This window comes from Tachypleus tridentatus, chromosome 4, assembly GCF_004210375.1.
Source record: "Tachypleus tridentatus isolate NWPU-2018 chromosome 4, ASM421037v1, whole genome shotgun sequence".
Lineage (NCBI taxonomy): Eukaryota > Metazoa > Arthropoda > Merostomata > Xiphosura > Limulidae > Tachypleus > Tachypleus tridentatus.
The window spans coordinates 109,980,681-110,000,795 of NC_134828.1; the positions used below are offsets into that span (position 1 = coordinate 109,980,681).

At 32.5% G+C, this 20,115-nt stretch overlaps 1 protein-coding gene across 4 annotated transcripts in view; it reads left to right on the plus strand.

The window, feature by feature from the left end:
- Positions 1-20,115, plus strand: part of LOC143249875 (neurotrimin-like) — a 202,779-nt gene that overhangs the window by 117,478 nt on the left and 65,186 nt on the right. For all 4 annotated transcript variants that reach the window (XM_076500460.1, XM_076500462.1, XM_076500461.1 and 1 more), the window contains one exon: positions 14,696-14,820. In XM_076500460.1, coding sequence (XP_076356575.1) covers positions 14,696-14,820 — 125 coding nt within the window. The remainder of the gene's footprint in view (positions 1-14,695; positions 14,821-20,115) is intronic.

Here is a 20,115-nt window from a genome sequence, read left to right on the forward strand (position 1 = left end):
TGTTCTACAGTTAATATATAGGTTAACGAAACGACATACGCTATTCTGATTGAGTTTTATGGCCCTGTTCTATTGGTGATATAGAATATATTTAAGTAACACACAGTTTATACCAAAATAGCTGACCCTATGATATTGTTGATATAAAGTACATTGGATTAACACATTGTTTATACCAAAGTAGCTGACCTTATGATATAGTTGATATGAAGTATATTGGATTAACGCATTGTTTGTACCAAAATAGCTGACCCTATGATATTGTTGATATAAAGTATATTCGATTAACACATTGTTTGTACCAAGGTAGCTGACTCTATGATATAGTTTAAATGAAGTATATTGGATTAACAGACAGAACTTTAGATTAGTATGCTGTTCCAGTACTTATGACATTTGTAAATCATAATAATAGACATTATTTCCGTTTAAGTTGTGGCCCGGCATGGCCAAGCGTGTTAAGGCGTGCGACTCGTAATCCGATGGTCGCGGGTTCGCATCCCCGTCGCGCTAAACATGCTCGCCATTTCAGCCGTGGGGGCGTTATAATGTGACGGGCAATCCCACGATTCGTTGGTAAAAGAGTAGCCCAAAAGGTGGAGGTGGGTGGTGATGACTAGCTGCCTTCCATCTAGTCTTACACTGCTAAATTAGGGACGGCTAGCACAGATAGCCCTCGAGTAGCTTTGTGCGAAATTCGAAACAAACAAACAAACCGCTCAAGTTCCTCTCTCAAAACTTTGTTATTATAATATATATGCCAACAACAGACAGTTTCTTCATCAAAATATTATGTCACTTTTGTTAATAAAGTGTTTATTGGAGTAACACACATTCTTTTATTTAACGGGATCTGTCTCGGTATGTTTTCGTGTGATTTCTAATTTTACTATCTATTTTATTTAGTATATGTCGAAATAACAGCCATTTATCACATCAGTGGCTGCTGCTCCGATACTTTTAGTTTAGTTAATAAATATTTCAGAAGGAGCCACTGTTGTTTAATCATATGGTGCAAATCAGAAAAATTTTAGGCTGTTCTTATAATTACATTGACATAAAACACATCTGAGCGATAGACGTCGTTTTCATCAAGATCTGGTTTAGCAACACTTTAATACTAGTATTGTATAAATATCAGAGAACACGGCTTTCATAGTTACTGTTCCACAATACTTTTAGATGTAAGTATATCAAACAAGATATATTACTTCCATTAAGCAGTGTAATCCGACAACGTTTGATCGTGGAGTTATATAACATAAACAGTCAAACATTTCATCAACGAATTCTACTCCAATACCTAAGGTTATGTACTGAATATGTAAAAAAAAAATACATTATTACATCAACGTTTAATGTCGATACAATGTTGTAAGAGCAAAAGACATTGGTTTCATTAATGTTTACCCTTTAAATATTATTCTCATAAAATACATCAGACTAACAGGCATTGCTTCGATACATTATCTTCTGATGTTACATTATACATGTGGCCAACATGCACTGTTTTCATTACAATATTCATGTGGCCAACATGCACTGTTTTCATTACAATATTCATGTGGCCAACATGCACTGTTTTCTTTACAATATTCATGTGGCGTAACATACATCGTTTTCTTTAGGGTTTTGCCGTTACAATGTTTGTTCGTGTATTGTATAATGAAGTAACAGACATTATTTTGAATCAGATGTACTTCTACTTTAGTTGATACACTTTATACTGAAGTAACATATAATGTTTTATTTTAGATAATATCCTCTACTTTATTTGATGCACTGTATAATGAAGTAGGATATAGTGTTTTCATTTGGATTTTACTTTCAACTTTAGTTGATACACAGTGTAATAAAATAAGATACATTGTTTTCATTCAGGTGTTATCTCCTACAATCGTTCATACACTGTTTACTTAAGTAACATATATTGTTTTCGTTTAGATATTATGCCCTTCTTTAGTTGATACACTGTATAATGAAGTAACATACATTGTTTTCATTCAGGTATTATCCCTTACTTTAGTTGATACACTGTTTACTTAAGTAACATATATTGTTTTCGTTTAGATATTATGCCCTTCTTTAGTTGATACACTGTATAATGAAGTAGCAGATGTTGTTTTAAATTAGATGTTTACCCCTACTTTAGTTGATACACTGTATAATGAAGTAGCAGATGTTGTTATAAATTAGATGTTTACCCCTACTTTAGTTGATACACCGTATAATGAAGTAGCAGATGTTGTTTTAATCTAGATGTTACCCCTACTTTAGTTGATACACTGTATAATGAAGTAACATACATTGGTTTAATCTAGATGTTACCCCTACTTTAGTTGATACACTCTATAATGAAGTAAAATACATTGTTTTAATCTAGATGTTACCCCTACTTTAGTTGATACACTGTATAATGAAGTAACATACATTGTTTTAATCTAGATGTTACCCCTACTTTCGTTGATACACTGTATAATGGAGCAACAGATATTGTTTTAATCTAGATGTTACCCCTACTTTAGTTGATACACTGTATAATGAAGTAACATACATTGTTTTAATCTAGATGTTACCCCTACTTTAGTTGATACACTGTATAATGAAGTAACATACATTGTTTTAATCTAGATGTTACCCCTACTTTAGTTGATACACTGTATAATGAAGTAACAGATATTGTTTTAATCTAGATGTTACCCCTACTTTAGTTGATACAATGTATAATGAAGTAACATACATTGTTTTAATCTAGATGTTACCCCTACTTTAGTTGATACACTGTATAATGAAGTAACATACATTGTTTTAATCTAGATGTTACCCCTACTTTAGTTGATACACTGTATAATGAAGTAACATACATTGTTTTAATCTAGATGTTACCCCTACTTTAGTTGATACACTGTATAATGAAGTAACAGATATTGTTTTAATCTAGATGTTACCCCTACTTTAGTTGATACACTCTATAATGAAGTAACATACATTGTTTTAATCTAGATGTTACCCTACTTTATTTGATACACTGTATAATGAAGTAACATACATTGTTTTAATCTAGATGTTACCCTACTTTAGTTGATACACTGTATAATGAAGTAACATACATTGTTTTAATCTAGATGTTACCCCTACTTTAGTTGATACACTGTATAATGAAGTAACATACATTGTTTTAATTTAGATGTTACCCCTACTTTAGTTGATACACTGTATAATTAAGTAACATACATTGTTTTAATCTAGATGTTACCCCTATTTTAGTTGATACACTGTATAATGAAGTAACAGACATTGTTTTAATCTAGATGTTACCCCTACTTTAGTTGATACACTGTATAATGAAGTAACATACATTGTTTTAATCTAGATGTTACCCCTACTTTAGTTGATACACTGTATAATGAAGTAACATACATTGTTTTAATTTAGATGTTACCCCTACTTTAGTTGATACACTGTATAATGAAGTAACATACATTGTTTTAATCTAGATGTTACCCCTATTTTAGTTGATACACTGTATAATGAAGTAACAGACATTGTTTTAATCTAGATGTTACCCCTACTTTAGTTGATACACTGTATAATGAAGTAACATACATTGTTTTAATCTAGATGTTACCCCTACTTTAGTTGATACACTGTATAATGAAGTAACAGATATTGTTTTAATCTAGATGTTACCCCTACTTTAGTTGATACACTGTATAATGAAGTAACAGATATTGTTTTAATCTAGATGTTACCCCTACTTTAGTTGATACACTGTATAATGAAGTAACATACATTGTTTTAATCTAGATGTTACCCCTACTTTAGTTGATACACTGTATAATGAAATAACATACATTGTTTTAATTTAGATGTTACCCCTACTTTAGTTGATACACTGTATAATGAAGTAACAAACATTGTTTTAATCTAGATGTTACCCCTACTTTAGTTGATACACTGTATAATGAAGTAACATACATTGTTTTAATCTAGATGTTATCCCTTACATTAGTTGATACACTGTATAATGAAGTAACATACATTGTTTTAATCTAGATGTTACCCCTACTTTAGTTGATACACTGTATAATGAAGTAACATACATTGTTTTAATCTAGATGTTACCCCTACTTTATTTGATACACTGTATAATGAAGTAACATACATTGTTTTAATCTAGATGTTACCCCTACTTTAGTTGATACACTGTATAATGGAGCAACATACATTGTTTTAATCTAGATGTTTCCCCTACTTAAGTTGATACACCGTATAATGAAGTAGCAGATGTTGTTTTTAGTTATATATTATCCCCTACTTTAGTTGATACACTGTATAATGAAGTAACAGATATTGTTTTAATCTAGATATTACCCCTACTTTAGTTGATACACTGTATAATGAAGTAACATACAATGTTTTAATCTAGATGTTACTTCTACTTTAGTTGATACACTGTATAATGAAGTAACATACATTGTTTTAATCTAGATGTTACCCCTACTTTAGTTGATACACTGTATAATGAAGTAACAGACATTGTTTTAATCTAGATGTTACCCCTACTTTAGTTGATACACTGTATAATGAAGTAACATACATTGTTTTAATCTAGATGTTACCCCTACTTTAGTTGATACACTGTATAATGAAGTAACAGATATTGTTTTAATCTAGATGTTACCCCTACTTTAGTTGATACACTGTATAATGAAGTAACAGATATTGTTTTAATCTAGATGTTACCCCTACTTTAGTTGATACACTGTATAATGAAGTAACATACATTGTTTTAATCTAGATATTATCCCCTACTTTAGTTGATACACTGTATAATGAAGTAACATACATTGTTTTAATTTAGATGTTATCCCCTACTTTAGTTGATACACTGTATAATGAAGTAACATACATTGTTTTAATCTAGATGTTATCCCTTACATTAGTTGATACACTGTATAATGAAGTAACATACATTGTTTTAATCTAGATGTTACCCCTACTTTAGTTGATACACTGTATAATGAAGTAACATACATTGTTTTAATCTAGATGTTACCCCTACTTTAGTTGATACACTGTATAATGGAGCAACATACATTGTTTTAATCTAGATGTTTCCCCTACTTAAGTTGATACACCGTATAATGAAGTAGCAGATGTTGTTTTTAGTTATATATTATCCCCTACTTTAGTTGATACACTGTATAATGAAGTAACAGATATTGTTTAAATCTAGATGTTACCCCTACTTTAGTTGATACACTGTATAATGAAGTCACATACATTGTTTTAATCTAGATGTTACCCCTACTTTAGTTGATACACTGTATAATGAAGTAACATACATTGTTTTAATCTAGATGTTACCCCTACTTTAATTGGTACACTGTATAATGGAGCAACATACATTGTTTTAATCTAGATGTTACCCCTACTTTAGTTGATACACTGTATAATGAAGTAACATACATTGTTTAATCTAGATGTTACCCCTACTTTAGTTGATACACTGTATAATGAAGTAACATACATTGTTTTAATCTAGATGTTACCCCTACTTTAGTTGATACACTGTATAATGAAGTAACAAACATTGTTTTAATCTAGATGTTACCCCTACTTTAGTTGATACACTGTATAATGAAGTAACATACATTGTTTTAATCTAGATGTTATCCCTTACATTAGTTGAGGCACTGTATAATGAAGTAACATACATTGTTTTAATCTAGATGTTACCCCTACTTTAGTTGATACACTGTATAATGAAGTAACAGATATTGTTTTAATCTAGATGTTACCCCTATTTTAGTTGATACACTGTATAATGAAGTAACATACATTGTTTTAATCTAGATGTTATCCCTTACATTAGTTGATACACTGTATAATGAAGTAACATACATTGTTTTAATCTAGATGTTACCCCTACTTTAGTTGATACACTGTATAATGAAGTAACATACATTGTTTTAATCTAGATGTTACCCCTACTTTAGTTGATACACTGTATAATGGAGCAACATACATTGTTTTAATCTAGATGTTTCCCCTACTTAAGTTGATACACCGTATAATGAAGTAGCAGATGTTGTTTTTAGTTATATATTATCCCCTACTTTAGTTGATACACTGTATAATGAAGTAACAGATATTGTTTTAATCTAGATGTTACCCCTACTTTAGTTGATACACTGTATAATGAAGTCACATACATTGTTTTAATCTAGATGTTACCCCTACTTTAGTTGATACACTGTATAATGAAGTAACATACATTGTTTTAATCTAGATGTTACCCCTACTTTAGTTGGTACACTGTATAATGGAGCAACATACATTGTTTTAATCTAGATGTTACCCCTACTTTAGTTGATACACTGTATAATGAAGTAACATACATTGTTTAATCTAGATGTTACCCCTACTTTAGTTGATACACTGTATAATGAAGTAACATACATTGTTTTAATCTAGATGTTACCCCTACTTTAGTTGATACACTGTATAATGAAGTAACAAACATTGTTTTAATCTAGATGTTACCCCTACTTTAGTTGATACACTGTATAATGAAGTAACATACATTGTTTTAATCTAGATGTTACCCCTACTTTAGTTGATACACTGTATAATGAAGTAACATACATTGTTTTAATCTAGATGTTACCCCTACTTTAGTTGATACACTGTATAATGGAGCAACATACATTGTTTTAATCTAGATGTTACCCCTACTTTAGTTGATACACCGTATAATGAAGTAGCAGATGTTGTTTTTAGTTATATATTATCCCCTACTTTAGTTGATACACTGTATAATGAAGTAACAGATATTGTTTTAATCTAGATGTTACCCCTACTTTAGTTGATACACTGTATAATGGAGCAACATACATTGTTTTAATCTGGATGTTACCCCTACTTTAGTTGATACACCGTATAATGAAGTAGCAGATGTTGTTTTTAGTTATATATTATCCCCTACTTTAGTTGATACACTGTATAATGAAGTAACAGATATTGTTTTAATCTAGATGTTACCCCTACTTTAGTTGATACACTGTATAATGAAGTAACATACATTGTTTTAATCTAGATGTTACCCCTACTTTAGTTGATACACTGTATAATGAAGTAACAGATATTGTTTTAATCTAGATGTTACCCCTACTTTAGTTGATACACTGTATAATGAAGTAACATACATTGTTTTAATCTAGATGTTACCCCTACTTTAGTTGATACACTGTATAATGGAGCAACATACATTGTTTTAATCTAGATGTTACCCCTACTTTAGTTGATACACCGTATAATGAAGTAGCAGATGTTGTTTTTATTATATATTATCCCCTACTTTAGTTGATACACTGTATAATGAAGTAACAGATATTGTTTTAATCTAGATGTTACCCCTACTTTAGTTGATACACTGTATAATGAAGTAACATACATTGTTTTAATCTAGATGTTACCCCTACTTTAGTTGATACACTGTATAATGAAGTAACATACATTGTTTTAATCTAGATGTTACCCCTACTTTAGTTGATACACTGTATAATGGAGCAACATACATTGTTTTAATCTAGATGTTACCCCTACTTTAGTTGATACACTGTATAATGAAGTAACATACATTGTTTTAATCTAGATGTTACCCTACTTTAGTTGATACACTGTATAATGAAGTAACATACATTGTTTTAATCTAGATGTTACCCCTACTTTAGTTGATACACTGTATAATGAAGTAACATACATTGTTTTAATCTAGATGTTACCCCTACTTTAGTTGATACACTGTATAATGAAGTAACATACATTGTTTTAATCTAGATGTTATCCCTTACATTAGTTGAGGTACTGTATAATGAAGTAACATACATTGTTTTAATCTAGATGTTACTTCTACTTTAGTTGATACACTGTATAATGGAGCAACATACATTGTTTTAATCTAGATGTTACCCCTACTTTAGTTGATACACTGTATAATGAAGTAACAGATATTGTTTTAATCTGGATGTTACCCCTACTTTAGTTGATACACTGTATAATGAAGTAACATACATTGTTTTAATCTAGATGTTACCCCTACTTTAGTTGATACACTGTATAATGAAGTAACAGATATTGTTTTAATCTAGATGTTACCCCTACTTTAGTTGATACACTGTATAATGAAGTAACATACATTGTTTTAATCTAGATGTTACCCCTACTTTAGTTGATACACTGTATAATGGAGCAACATACATTGTTTTAATCTAGATGTTACCCCTACTTTTGTTGATACACCGTATAATGAAGTAGCAGATGTTGTTTTTAGTTATATATTATCCCCTACTTTAGTTGATACACTGTATAATGAAGTAACAGATATTGTTTTAATCTAGATGTTATTCCCCTACTTTAGTTGATACACTGTATAATGAAGTAACATACATTGTTTTAATCTAGATGTTACCCCTACTTTAGTTGATACACTGTATAATGAAGTAACATACATTGTTTTAATCTAGATGTTACCCCTACTTTAGTTGATACACTGTATAATGGAGCAACATACATTGTTTTAATCTAGATGTTACTCCTACTTTAGTTGATACACTGTATAATGAAGTAACATACATTGTTTTAATCTAGATGTTACCCCTACTTTAGTTGATACACTGTATAATGAAGTAACATACATTGTTTTAATCTAGATGTTACCCCTACTTTAGTTGATACACTGTATAATGAAGTAACATACATTGTTTTAATCTAGATGTTACCCCTACTTTAGTTGATACACTGTATAATGAAGTAACATACATTGTTTTAATCTAGATGTTATCCCTTACATTAGTTGAGGTACTGTATAATGAAGTAACATACATTGTTTTAATCTAGATGTTACTTCTACTTTAGTTGATACACTGTATAATGGAGCAACATACATTGTTTTAATCTAGATGTTACCCCTACTTTAGTTGATACACTGTATAATGAAGTAACATACATTGTTTCAATCTAGATGTTATCCCTTACATTAGTTGAGGTACTGTATAATGAAGTAACAGATATTGTTTTAATCTAGATGTTACCCCTACTTTAGTTGATACACTGTATAATGAAGTAACAGATATTGTTTTAATCTGGATGTTACCCCTACTTTAGTTGATACACTGTCTAATGAAGTAACATACATTGTTTTAATCTAGATGTTACCCCTACTTTAGTTGATACACTGTATAATGAAGTAACAGATATTGTTTTAATCTAGATGTTACCCCTACTTTAGTTGATACACTGTATAATGAAGTAACAGATATTGTTTTAATCTAGATGTTACCCCTACTTTAGTTGATACACTGTATAATGGAGCAACATACATTGTTTTAATCTAGATGTTACCCCTACTTTAGTTGATACACTGTATAATGAAGTAACATACATTGTTTTAATCTAGATGTTACCCCTACTTTAGTTGATACACTGTATAATGAAGTAACAGATATTGTTTTAATCTAGATGTTACCCCTACTTTAGTTGATACACTGTATAATGAAGTAACAGATATTGTTTTAATCTAGATGTTACCCCTACTTTAGTTGATACACTGTATAATGAAGTAACATACATTGTTTTAATCTAGATGTTACCCCTACTTTAGTTGATACACTGTCTAATGAAGTAACATACATTGTTTTAATCTAGATGTTACCCCTACTTTAGTTGATACACTGTATAATGAAGTAACAGATATTGTTTTAATCTAGATGTTACCCCTACTTTAGTTGATACACTGTATAATGAAGTAACAGATATTGTTTTAATCTAGATGTTACCCCTACTTTAGTTGATACACTGTATAATGGAGCAACATTCATTGTTTTAATCTAGATGTTACCCCTACTTTAGTTGATACACTGTATAATGAAGTAACATACATTGTTTTAAATTAGATGTTTACCCCTACTTTAGTTGATACACCGTATAATGAAGTAGCAGATGTTGTTTTTAGTTATATATTATCCCCTACTTTAGTTGATACACTGTATAATGAAGTAACATACATTGTTTTAATCTAGATGTTACCCCTACTTTAGTTGATACACTGTATAATGGAGCAACAGATATTGTTTTAGAAGGTTTCTTATATTTGAATGTCTTATTGTCATATCGAAAAACAATCGATAAAAGACGTTGCTTTTGGTGATATTTTTGGAAAATTATTACACAGAAATAAGATAAATATTGCAAACTATGTTGTCTTATAATATGTACGCTCAAAAACAAAGAGATATAGTTATATGGGAAAAGACAACGTAAGATATATATAAAAAAATCTGTAACCTCAGTTAAACTATCTGTGTGGAAATCCAATCCATCATGAGTGAGGTCTTGGGGTGACGTGCATTCTAGAGCAAGTTTCTTTTGCAATTGAATCAGTTGATACCAGGGGTGAGTGTTTAACACTGAGTAGCCAGTAGGTTATATGTCAAGTAGCTTGATTGCTAACTCTTTAGTTATAAGTTGTTGTTTTTGTTTTGTTTTGAAATTTTTATTCTATAGAGCCATCACCTCGATTAACAATCAATACCTTAGTGCTTTTCAGGTTACGCATAACGATTTTTCCCCAGTATAACGCGGCATGCGCTTTTGTCACTGTATAAACATCTTTTATCAACTAGCTTCACGCACTCGTGTTTGAACATTTAATGTAGCGCACGACTTACTGAGGTTGAGGTGTAACGTAATGACTGAGCGATTTAGATAAAGCTTCGAAGTATGAAAAGTGGAATTTCCCGCAACCTGAGGTACCCATCCTTTGTCAGGGTGAATAACATAATAATGAACTCAAAAATCCCAGCTTTCACCCAACTTATTGATAACATAACATACTATTACAGCACTCCTTGCCAAATGTTTTGTATAATATTTAAGAATTCAATACGCATACTTTTAAAACATAGTAAACACTGTGTGATGTTCAGGTATCTCCGTAGGAAGAAGTCGTGTAAAAGCGTGTTGGTGGGGGTGCATTCTGTTTCCCGGTTCCATCAGCCAGCTCTTAAAGTCTTCTCGGTTTCATCACCTGGCTGTTAATGCCCACCCACATGTATCACATGATTAACGGTCATTGGTCGCATGTATGTTTTGGGCTGAAATTGAAGAGTCACGTGTCAAAGTAGGAAATAAGTTTAATTTACGAAACAGCTCCTCACACCAGCCTTCAGTTGAGTTTATGTAGTGCTACATTAATGGCGGCCATTTTGTCTTGCGTTCCTTCATAACAGAGATTCTTGTACTTTATATACATCTGTATTATAAATATTTAGAACAGTGCTACAATTGGTAAATGTCCATGGGAGCTATTAACATAAACACATGTAAAATTCATACACTTGTAAGTTTCAAGGAGAACTAAAACGTATAGAATATTGAGACAATCTGAATATTTTAGAATCGTGATGTTTTACTTGGTAATTGTTATATTAACATATATTATTTTAATTGTATTTTTTCTTAACATTGCGTCTTCAAACGGTTACAAAATAAGACCTCATCACAATAAGTCTGACACTTTCTCAAAATTAGTGTTGATAGTCATTCTCAAGTAATAGTATCACAATAGATATCATTCCAAATAGAGCGAAAGCTGGCTCCAAAATAGGTTTCGATACCCCCGGTAGGCAGAGCGGAGATAACCCCTTGTGCAGTTTTGCACTTAAAAAGAAATCAGAAAAACTTTCGCAGAATTTTTATCATTTGGACGAAACGTTCAGCTGACTCCATTGGATAATTTTTACTGTTCGTTTTATTTATTTGTTTGATTTCTAAATATAGGCCCGGCATGGCCAGATGGGTTAAGGCACTCGATTCGTAATCTGAGGGTCGCGGTTTCGAATCTCTATCACACCAAACATGTTCATCCTTTCATTTGTGGGGGGATATATGTGATGGTCAATCCCACTATTCGTTGGTAATAGAGTAGTCTAAGAGTTGGCGGTGGGTGGTGATGACTAACGGTTTTCCCTCTAGACTTATACTACTAAATTAGGGACGGCTAGCGCAGATAGCCCTCGAGTAGCTTTGCGCGAAATTAAAAAAAAAACACAATTAAGTCGTTTTTGAAAAACAAACGACATTCAAGAATAAAACAAATCAGAACCAGAAGAATGAGTTATTGCTATATGAACCAATAGACTAAAAGAAATTGCCTTATTTGGCAAAGGCATCGTTTACAAATAAACATAATATAACAACCTGTAATTATACCCAAATAAACTAATTCTAAACGCTTACACATTTCACATATTGTAGTTCTACAATGTTTCATCAAGCTAGATATGAAATATTACAATATCTTTCCATGTATATTATTCATGCCAACTGGTGATTACCTGTTCAATATCTTAATCTAAAGTTAGGGTTAGAATTTCTTTGTGAGTGAAAAACTCATGTTTTAGTTCACAGTATCAGGAGAAATACGTATGACGTCACAGTATGTGAAACAAATTCGAACGTTTAGAGTCCTTGTAAATCCATTTAGTAAACGTGCAATGATAACTTCTTACAGAGTTTGAAATGTAAGAAAATAAAGGCATACCAAGAATGGACAATAATTCAGGACTAATTGAACAATAGTCCAGTACTCATTGAACAATAGTCCAGTACTAAACGTGACTGAAAAAAACACTGTTCTCTTTGAAGGACAACAAATATTTGAGCAAAATAATAAAAAGCCTTATGTAATTGGTTCTTATACCTGAAACACTTATATAATTTGTTTTTACAGTCAAAAGCTTTATGCAATTGGTTTTCACACCTGAAACACTTATACAATTGGTTTTTACACTCAAAAGCTTTATGCAATTGGTTTTCACACCTGAAACACTTATACAATTGGTTTTTCAAAAGCTTTATGCACTCAAAAGCTTTATGCAATTGGTTTTCACACCTGAAACACTTATACAATTGGTTTTTACACTCAAAAGCTTTATGCAATTGGTTTTCACACCTGAAACACTTATACAATTGGTTTTTACACTCAAAAGCTTTATGCAATTGGTTTTCACACCTGAAACACTTATACAATTGGTTTCTACGCTCAAAAGGTTTATGCAATTGGTTTTCACACCTGAAACACTTATACAATTGGTTTTTACGCTCAAAAGCTTTATGCAATTGGTTTTCACACCTGAAACACTTATACAATTGGTTTTTACGCTCAAAAGCTTTATGCAATTGGTTTTCACACCTGAAACACTTATACAATTGGTTTTTACACTCAAAAGCTTTATGCAATTGGTTTTCACACCTGAAACACTTATACAATTGGTTTTTACACTCAAAAGCTTTATGCAATTGGTTTTCACACCTGAAACACTTATACAATTGGTTTTTACACTCAAAAGCTTTATGAAATTGGTTTTCACACCTGAAACACTTATACAATTTCTTCTTATACCTGATACACTTATGCAATTGATTCTTACTACTAAAAGTCTTATGCAATTGATTCTTACTACTAAAAGTCTTATGCAATTGTGTTTCTTATACCTGAAATACTTATGCAATTGTTTCTTACACCTAAAAGCCTTGTGCAATCGGTTCTTACACCTGAAAGACATGGACAATCGGTTCTTACTACTAAAAGCCTTATGCAATTGGTTATTACTACTAAAAGCCTTATGCAATTGTTTCTTACACCTAAAAGACTTGGACAATCGGTTCTTACACCTGAAAGACATGGACACTCGGTTCTTACACCTGAAAGCCTTGTGCAATCGGTTCTCACACCTGAAAGACATGGACAATCTGTTCTTTCACCTGAAAGACATGGACAACCGGTTCTCACACCTGAAAGACATGGACAATCGGTTCTCACACCTGAAAGACATGGACAATCGGTTCTTACACCTGAAAGACTTGTGCAATCGGTTCTCACACCTGAAAGACATGGACAATTGGTTCTTACACCTGAAAGACATGGACAATCGGTTCTCACACCAGAAAGACATGGACAATCGGTTTTTACACCTGAAAGACAACATGTTATGTGGTTGACTTATCTGAGCTGATAACAGTCAATTAAACTTGAAACGACAGAGAGATTCCTTATCAAAATGGATAATTATGTTTCATCTTTCAAATTATATGACTACAAGGCAAGCAGAACTAACAGGTTTATTGTACTTCATGTTGTACAATTTCTATTACAATTTGATAAAACGATATATATAGTTAGTTTATTAATTTTAAATTAAACGTTTTGTGATCTTGAGAAGTAAAGTAAAAATTACTTTTTAGAAGATTTATCTGGTTCTAAAATAAGATTCGCCAAGAATTAAGAAAACAAAGTAGGGCAAACACGAAACCCGAGAGTTCATAAAATAAGGCTAATGAATTTTTTGCTTATGTAAACTGAGCTCTCTGGTTCTGGGTAATTAAGTACACAGTTACACAATGGATTATTTGTGCTCTGCCCATCACGGGTATCGAAACCCGGCTTCTAGCTGTGCCGCTGATGAGGGAATGATTAGGCAATATTTGATCCAATCTTATTTGTTAAAAATATAGACTCCAACGCTGACAATAATCACAACAGTAATTACTTTTCCCAGTCTTTCCATGGATTTGCTGATAAGACGGTAAGTTCAAATAAGTAACCTTCCAACTTTGTGTGGTATTTCAGCACTCGGAAGTCACACAGAAACGTCTTTTAAGCCGGAGTTTGCTGAACCCATTCCAAATATTACAGTGTCAGCCGGGAGAGATGTCAGTATTCCCTGCGTAGTGGATCATCTTGGAAAGTACAGGGTAAGTGAAATTAAAATATTTATAATATAAAGTAGATTGAAAATAGCTCCCTAATTTGGTATTAAATTTCAAAAAAATGCAATAATCACATATGAAGGAATATAGTACTTGTTCGAAGAAAATGTGACTTCTAATTGTTTAATACACAAGCATTTCTTGTAGTTTTATACACGCTTATTTAATATATTTCAAAAGTTTTATTAATGCAGGTATATGTAGTTTCAAATATAACGTTTACTAAGGAAGCAGACAAATTCCTTTTCTCCCAGTTACTCAATGTTTGGGGTCATTTACTTTGAGCATCACACGTGCCTTCTCTTTAGACAGATTGCTATAAAACTGAACATATTACACGAGAATAGCGAATGATATTTTCCTAATTTTTGTTATGAGAATGATCAACACTAATGTAAGTAGCGCGCGTGTTCTGAGATTAATTAATAGTCTAAGTACTTCGACTTGTTCGAAACATTTTTTTATCTTTGAAATGCTTATTTATTACATAGTTTCAATGTTCATTCATGAACAATTGTTCAAAGGAAGGAACATTTTAAATTATTTTATTATTTTCTCATTTCGAATACAATTTAACACAAGCTTATTTATAGTTTTGATTTAAGAGACTGTTATACATTCCTTGTTAGCACATGCTACATTCGTAGAAAGTATATAATTAAACAGCCAACTGACGTCACGGAGTGGGATAAGCGCATGTTATCTATTGGCATTTTTTATTTATTTTGACAATAATGTTTTAATTACTCAGCTTAGGTAGTTTTCAAATGTTCAACATTAAAGAATGTACTGGAAGCGTTAATTAATGAATACTTTAGCATTACTTATTTTTATTGGTTTAATTACGATAAATTATCTTTTTCAAGCCAATATTTCTAACCAGTTACAAGCCGTCATTGTTTCATCGTATCGATAAGATTTATTATTCTTAAATATTCATTACTATAGAGACTTCATGTTATTGATAAAGCCTATGTTTATACGTTTTAAGAAACACTGTTTTAGTTACAAGTTACGTTCATCTATTCATTTAGTAATTTCCTTTTTTTTACCAAAACGCGAATTTCAGTGAAGAAAAGATGACGTATAGGTTTGGTTTGGTTTGTTTTGAATTTCGCGCAAAGCTACTCGAGAGCTATCTGCGCTAGGCGTCCCTACTTTAGCAGTGTAGGACTAGAGGGAAAGCAGCTAGTCATCACCACCCACCACTACCTCTTGGGCTACTGTTTTACCAACGAATAGTGGGATTGACCGTTACATGATAACAACCCCACGGCTGAAATGGCGAGCATGTTTGGTGTAACGATGATTCGAACCCGCTACCCTCACATTAAGAGTTGAGTGCCTTAACCACCTGGTTATGCCGGGCAAAGATGACACAGAGTTTGAATGTATTTTTTTTATTTGATATTTTGCTTCTGTATACTAGTTTAGTTAAATTCGCAACTGATCAGAACTGTTTAGAGAAGCAAAACGAATAAATACATAAACCCAGAAGCCTCATATGGTGCTGGAATTTAAGAATTTTGTTTGGATTTGATATATAGTTCGTTACCCATCAATAATAGCCTAAGATACGGTAAGAATTTGGATAACATGTTAAATATCGTAACAGTTATCTCATATTTACCCCCAGCCATTACAGCAGTAAGTCTACGGATTTACAACGCTAAAATTAGAGGTTCGATTCCCCTCGGTGGGCTCAGCAGATAGCCCGATGTGGCTTTGCTATAAGAAAACACATATGTATCATATTTTTCAGTTCATTAATTGGTTATTTATGTATATGTGAATTTCTTTTCCTCGCGAAAACGTAAAATATTATTCAGTGAAAAAAAGACGATAAAGAATTTATTCTTTGTTAAATAATATTAATGGATAATTAATTATGATGGTATATCACATGATGTCTCAAATCCTAGCACATTTAGTTACTAACGGTGTGTAATAATCCTTTAGGGATTATTGAATTATAGCATTAAACGATTAGAGAGTTATTGAAGGAATCGGTTATTTTCCTTGTTTAATGACTTTGTGGAACCCTCTCTAACTATGCTGGTCAAGAAATTACAGGAACAAGTATATATTTCAGTATATTTTTGACATAACTAAATTTATGTATGAAAAACATATCCGTTCGTCTACAAGTGTATTTTTAAGCTTGCGAGTGAAGTTTAAAGCAACTCAAACGAAAAGCACCTTATTCAAGGAGAATACAACTCAAGGTACCCTATATAAGGTTGTTACGTGAGAATACAACTCAAGGTACCCTATATAAGGTTGTTACGTGAAACTATGTATTCCCCATAAATTATCGAAACAAACACCAACATGGATCTTTTGCGGCTCGTTTTGTCAGTGTGTACCTTCATATTGTGTACCCAAGCAGTCAGGCGCCATCTGACAGAGAATGAGGTGGCCAGGGCGGTCCAGATGCTGGAGGGTAGCACAGCGCGTCGGTGTGTCACCAAGCGTCATCAATCGGCCTTCGCGACGCTACCATGAGACGAACTCTTATGGCAGAACACCAGGTCAAGGCTGTCATCGCCGCACAACAGCCAGAGAGGACCGATACATCGTGACTACCGCTCTGCGGGACAAGTTAGCTACGGCTCGGTCAATGCGAATTGACCTTAAGCATTCCACTGTAACACGTGTGTCGACCCAAACAGTTCGTGTTAGTGAACGCTAGCACCCTCCTCAGAATGTATAGGAACTCCGACAAGCCTTGGTAGACGAGTCAACTGTCATGCACCAAGATAACATCGATAGATTGATTCGAAGTGTGCCAAATCGGTGTCAGGAGTGTGTCATATCCCGTGGAGGTTACGCTAGATATTGATTGTTTCAAATATTTCTTGAATAAACGCATGTAAACTGTTTAAAGTATTGTTTCGTATGGGATATCAATTTCAGTGATATTAGTCATTTTTTAAAAAATTATTTCTCCATCTTTTACCGTTCATCACACATTAAAAAAGGGATACAGATGGAACTGAAAGGAGGCAAATTACCTAAAAAAAAATATCACATTTGGAACACTGAGAGAAATTATATAAGAAAACACACTTGTTCCTTTAATTTTTTGAGCAGTTTAAAAGCGTTATAACCATATTTGTGAAAAGCAGACATACAAGGTCATAGATAAAGGTACGTGGTTTAGAAAATATATATATATACATAAAAGACAGGAGTTGAATAGAGAGAAAAAGGCTTAACAAATATTAAATACATCGAAAGAGTAGTGAAGGAAGAAGTGCTGAGCTGCCAGTAAAGACCAAAACCTAATATTATCTCCGTGTGTTGTTGATTGTTGTAAGGAACAGTGATTTGTTAAGCCGTTATGCAGTTGAAGGGAAAGCAAAGGACGACTGAAAAACGACTTTGAAGTGGCATTAGGAGTGAGGCTCATCAAACTGTTAGTAATCGAAAACACAAAACATCGAATTTCGACCATCAATTCGTAAAGAATCGAAGCCTAACGATAAAAAGTATGTTTGAAGTTCAAAGTCATCAGGAAAATCTGAGGAGGACGTTAATCTTATGAATTCGGGAAATATGATAAGTTTCCTCTGTCTTATTGTTTCGTGTTTGAAGACGAATCGGTTAATTCTTACACATGTAAAGCTTGTGTGTTTAGTTGCTCAAATGATTAACACTAATATTGACGAGAAATGGAAATCTCTGACAAAAGTCAGTTGGTAAACGAATGTAGAGAATTGGGTGTAATAAGTAGAAGCAAGAGAAAAACAGAAGGTGAGATATGCGAAATATTAAGTGAGAAAGGGGGCGCAACAGGTAATTTTTATAACCTTGACTTTATTACGAGAACTGTGACTGGTGTTCGTGAAGGTTGTCAGGGTGACAATGTAAAAGTTACCAAGATACAGTTAGACCCTAATGTTGAGAATAAACACTTGAAATTATAAGCTGTGCAAAAACAAACCAACTTTGGAGCTAAACTTAAAATTTTAAACCATGCTGAAAGTTTGGAAGGATGATGACATCATGACACACAAATGAGTAGTTTCCTAGAGTCTGTGTAATTGTATTTTTCTGTACTTTGAGAAAATGGCGGAAACAGAATAGTGTCATCGAGATGAGTTAAGTACACTATAAACGAACATCTTATAAGGACCAAAGAGCCATCAAAATACATATATCCACTTACGCTTAACCCACTCGTATTTAAACTAATGTATCTTGCATATAGATCGGTAGTTAAGATCTAACCATATAAAGTTAAAACTGGAATTGTGTTTGTGAATATTTGGTTATACAAATACATGGAAGACAAAAAACTGTGAACTTACTGGTTCGAACCCTGAATTGTACAGATGAAATGAAAGAGATGATAGGTATTCCCTAATTGTTTGCCTGTATGCTATTGTTATTGATAAATATATGGAAAACACTGTGAATTTCTCGATGATGCACTGACGTAGATAAGATTGTGACGTTTATAAAATATCTGGGTAAAGACTCTAAACTATCACACATAACTTAGTTTAATGATGCGACATTGAGATTAGATAGAAACACAGCTGAGATGGATTATAATCAACACATTATATGCAAAAACGGCTCGTTTGGGCTGAGAAAACACTTTTACATAGAAGAGCGAACAACGTTTCGACCTTCTTCGGTCATCGTCAGGTTCACAAAGAAAGAGGTAACTGACCGGAAGCCGACCACATGTCTGAAAGGGGTTGTGTAACTGTGTGTCTAAATGTAGAGGGCGGTATTAGATGTTTGAATATATAATTTTATTTATTTTATTTTATTAATATAGGTATAAAGGCGTTCCTTTATATTGGTTTATTTTGGGTTTAAGTTGTTGTATAAGTAAGGCTTCTTTAATTTTGCGTTTGTTTATGTTTGTTTCTTTATTTAGTATTTGAGTGTTTTCTATGGTTATGTTGTGTTTATTTGACTTGCAGTGTTCGAAAACGTGTGAAGGTGACTTTTTATGTTCTTTGAATCTGGTTTCCATTTTTCTACTTGTTTCTCCAATATAGAAGTCGTGGCAGTTATCACATCGTATTTATAAAATACTATAAAATACCTGACTACTCCTAGGCCTCTGGGTTAATCTAAACCAAACTTTGTGGAAGGACACTTTAGAATAAGGGGCATGTCAGTAAAAGTTACACAGCTCCTCAACTCTGCTGTTTTTGCTGTTATGTTGCTTTTGTTATCTTTGACAAAAGATAAGCACATTTGAAGATGGCCCAACGTCATTACACAAAAGAAACTTTATTACCCTTTATATAACACAAC